The 2,068-nt window shown below is 34.5% G+C and overlaps 1 protein-coding gene across 2 annotated transcripts in view; it reads right to left on the bottom strand.

Annotated features, from left to right (window-relative positions):
- Nucleotides 1–2,068, bottom strand: part of CCDC91 (coiled-coil domain containing 91) — a 112,736-nt gene that overhangs the window by 60,795 nt on the left and 49,873 nt on the right. For both annotated transcript variants that reach the window (XM_031057058.1, XM_005421044.2), the window contains exon 7: nt 368–445. In XM_031057058.1, coding sequence (XP_030912918.1) covers nt 368–445 — 78 coding nt within the window. The remainder of the gene's footprint in view (nt 1–367; nt 446–2,068) is intronic.

Raw genomic sequence — 2,068 nt, 5'->3', positions numbered from 1 at the left:
TGATGCTGCCTTCCTGCAAGTGCAGCTCTGGAGACTGAAGAGGTCCAAAACGTGGATTTGTGATAAACAATCCAACCCCAAAGTTTACCACAACTGCCTGAGAATTTGGGGTTTGTTCTGGTTTTAAGTTTCCTTACTGAAAATGGCTAACCAACTCTATCAGAAGTTTTCCAAAGTGCAGACTGGGAAAACATGCCATGCAAAATTTCAGACCAAACAATCTAAATTGAAAGCAACAGAAAAGACAGTGAGAGAGGTCAAGCAATCAGCACAAGAAATACTAATAACTGTGCACTGCAGGCAGTCATCCTGTTCACTACTACAATAACACCATTTGGAAATTGTGTTAGCTTGGCAACTCATTTACCTTGAATTCTTCAACAATAATAGTTAAGGCTTCATGTCCAGCTTTTCTCATGTCTTCTAATTCCTGCTTATGCTTTTCCTGCACAAAAATACAGAAAACATTAGGCACATGACATAACAATTTTAATTCAGGAGAATAAATAAATAAATAAATAAATAAATAAATACCAATTATTTTCCTGTTTTGGCATTTTCACGACGAAATGCACACAGCTTGATCCTTTAGATATTATATATATAATGTATATGACTATATATGTGTGTGTATATATATATATGCTAAATTCCAGTAGGTTCCAGTATTAAACTTATTTTTATTTCTTAATTTTACTTTATAGACCACAGATGGTTCTAAACGGTTCTCCAAGTTTTGGGGTTTTTTTTTCCAGAACTTTCTTTGTTTTTTGGTATATCTGTGGATGGCAGGACTTCCAAATCACCTTCTTCATAAATGTTATTTACTGCCTCTACCAATAAAAATGTTGAGATTAAGTAGTATCAAATTGAGTTTCCTCAGAAATGCACATTTTCTCCTACTTATTATATGGCTCCTCTTTTATCATTTGTTTTATTCTCAAGATTCCTGGGAAAGTCTTCTTGCAAAAGAAATCCTAAATAGATTTTTCAAAAGAAGCTACATTGTTCACCTTTTATTTTCTGCATAGTTATGTAAAAGGAACCTGGAGAGAAACATCCTAGCATTTTTTCCTTTACCCAATAGTTTGCTAAGGCTGCAATGTGAACACCTCATTTTCACCAGCATTTCCCCCTTATCAATGAGCAGCACCACTTTTTCCAATCACCAATTAGTAAGAAGATGAAAAACATTCCCTCCCTCCTTGTTCTTTGCTTTAGAGTCTGTTCTTGTATCAGCTCATATGGCAAGATGCAGTTGCTTTAAATCACCTTGGATTTAAATGATTGGATTTTCTTGGTGCAGAAAGCAGAAACACATTAATCACAAATGTTACTTTGCAGTGATCACAGGACAAAACCATACACAACTTACACTATATAATTTTTTGCTTTTTGGGTCATAAAAAAGTTGAAATTAATAAATACAATTCTATGCTTCCTAAGACTGGTGTGTTTGGAATAAGAAAAACCTAGTTTCTAACAAAGTATGTAAGACCAATAAAAATTAATTAATTGGACTGTAACTGTATTTAACTAAAGATTTCTGCTCTGTCACTCAATTCCTTTCTCCTGAAAGGGTCATTCTTAGCAAAAACTAGGAAACTACAGTTACACAATCCTCTTACCTCTGGCCCAAATCTAATGAGACATTTGGATTTTCTTTAATAAAACTGTGGGCTTTTGTGAAGCCCAGCAAGAACAACTGCTAAGTAGAAGAATTAAAGATGGAAATATTTTGCTGTTCACATTAAATACTACATCAGACAACAACACACAACATGTGGTTACATCATTTTAATCCCACTGTGATGCAATAATGTATCACTGACAACACAAATCATTGAAATTCTGATATTATGCAGGTTAAAAACCCCAATTGTTTTGACTGAGGAAGTAAGATATCCCATTCTGCTAGAAAGCACACGTACAGGTATTGCACTCACAATACCAGGCAAAGCAAAACACAGAACAAAAAAAGACATTTGTCCCCTTACAATCAATTCCTCAAGTTTTTAGAACCAGTGACTTGTTCAAGGTCATGTCCTAAATGTGAGCTGGTAACACA

The sequence above is a fragment of the Geospiza fortis genome, unplaced genomic scaffold (assembly GCF_000277835.1).
Source record: "Geospiza fortis unplaced genomic scaffold, GeoFor_1.0 scaffold10, whole genome shotgun sequence".
NCBI classification, from domain to species: Eukaryota; Metazoa; Chordata; class Aves; order Passeriformes; family Thraupidae; genus Geospiza; species Geospiza fortis.
The sequence above is the reverse complement of the archived record's forward strand: the minus strand, read 5'-3'. Positions and strand labels throughout refer to the sequence as shown.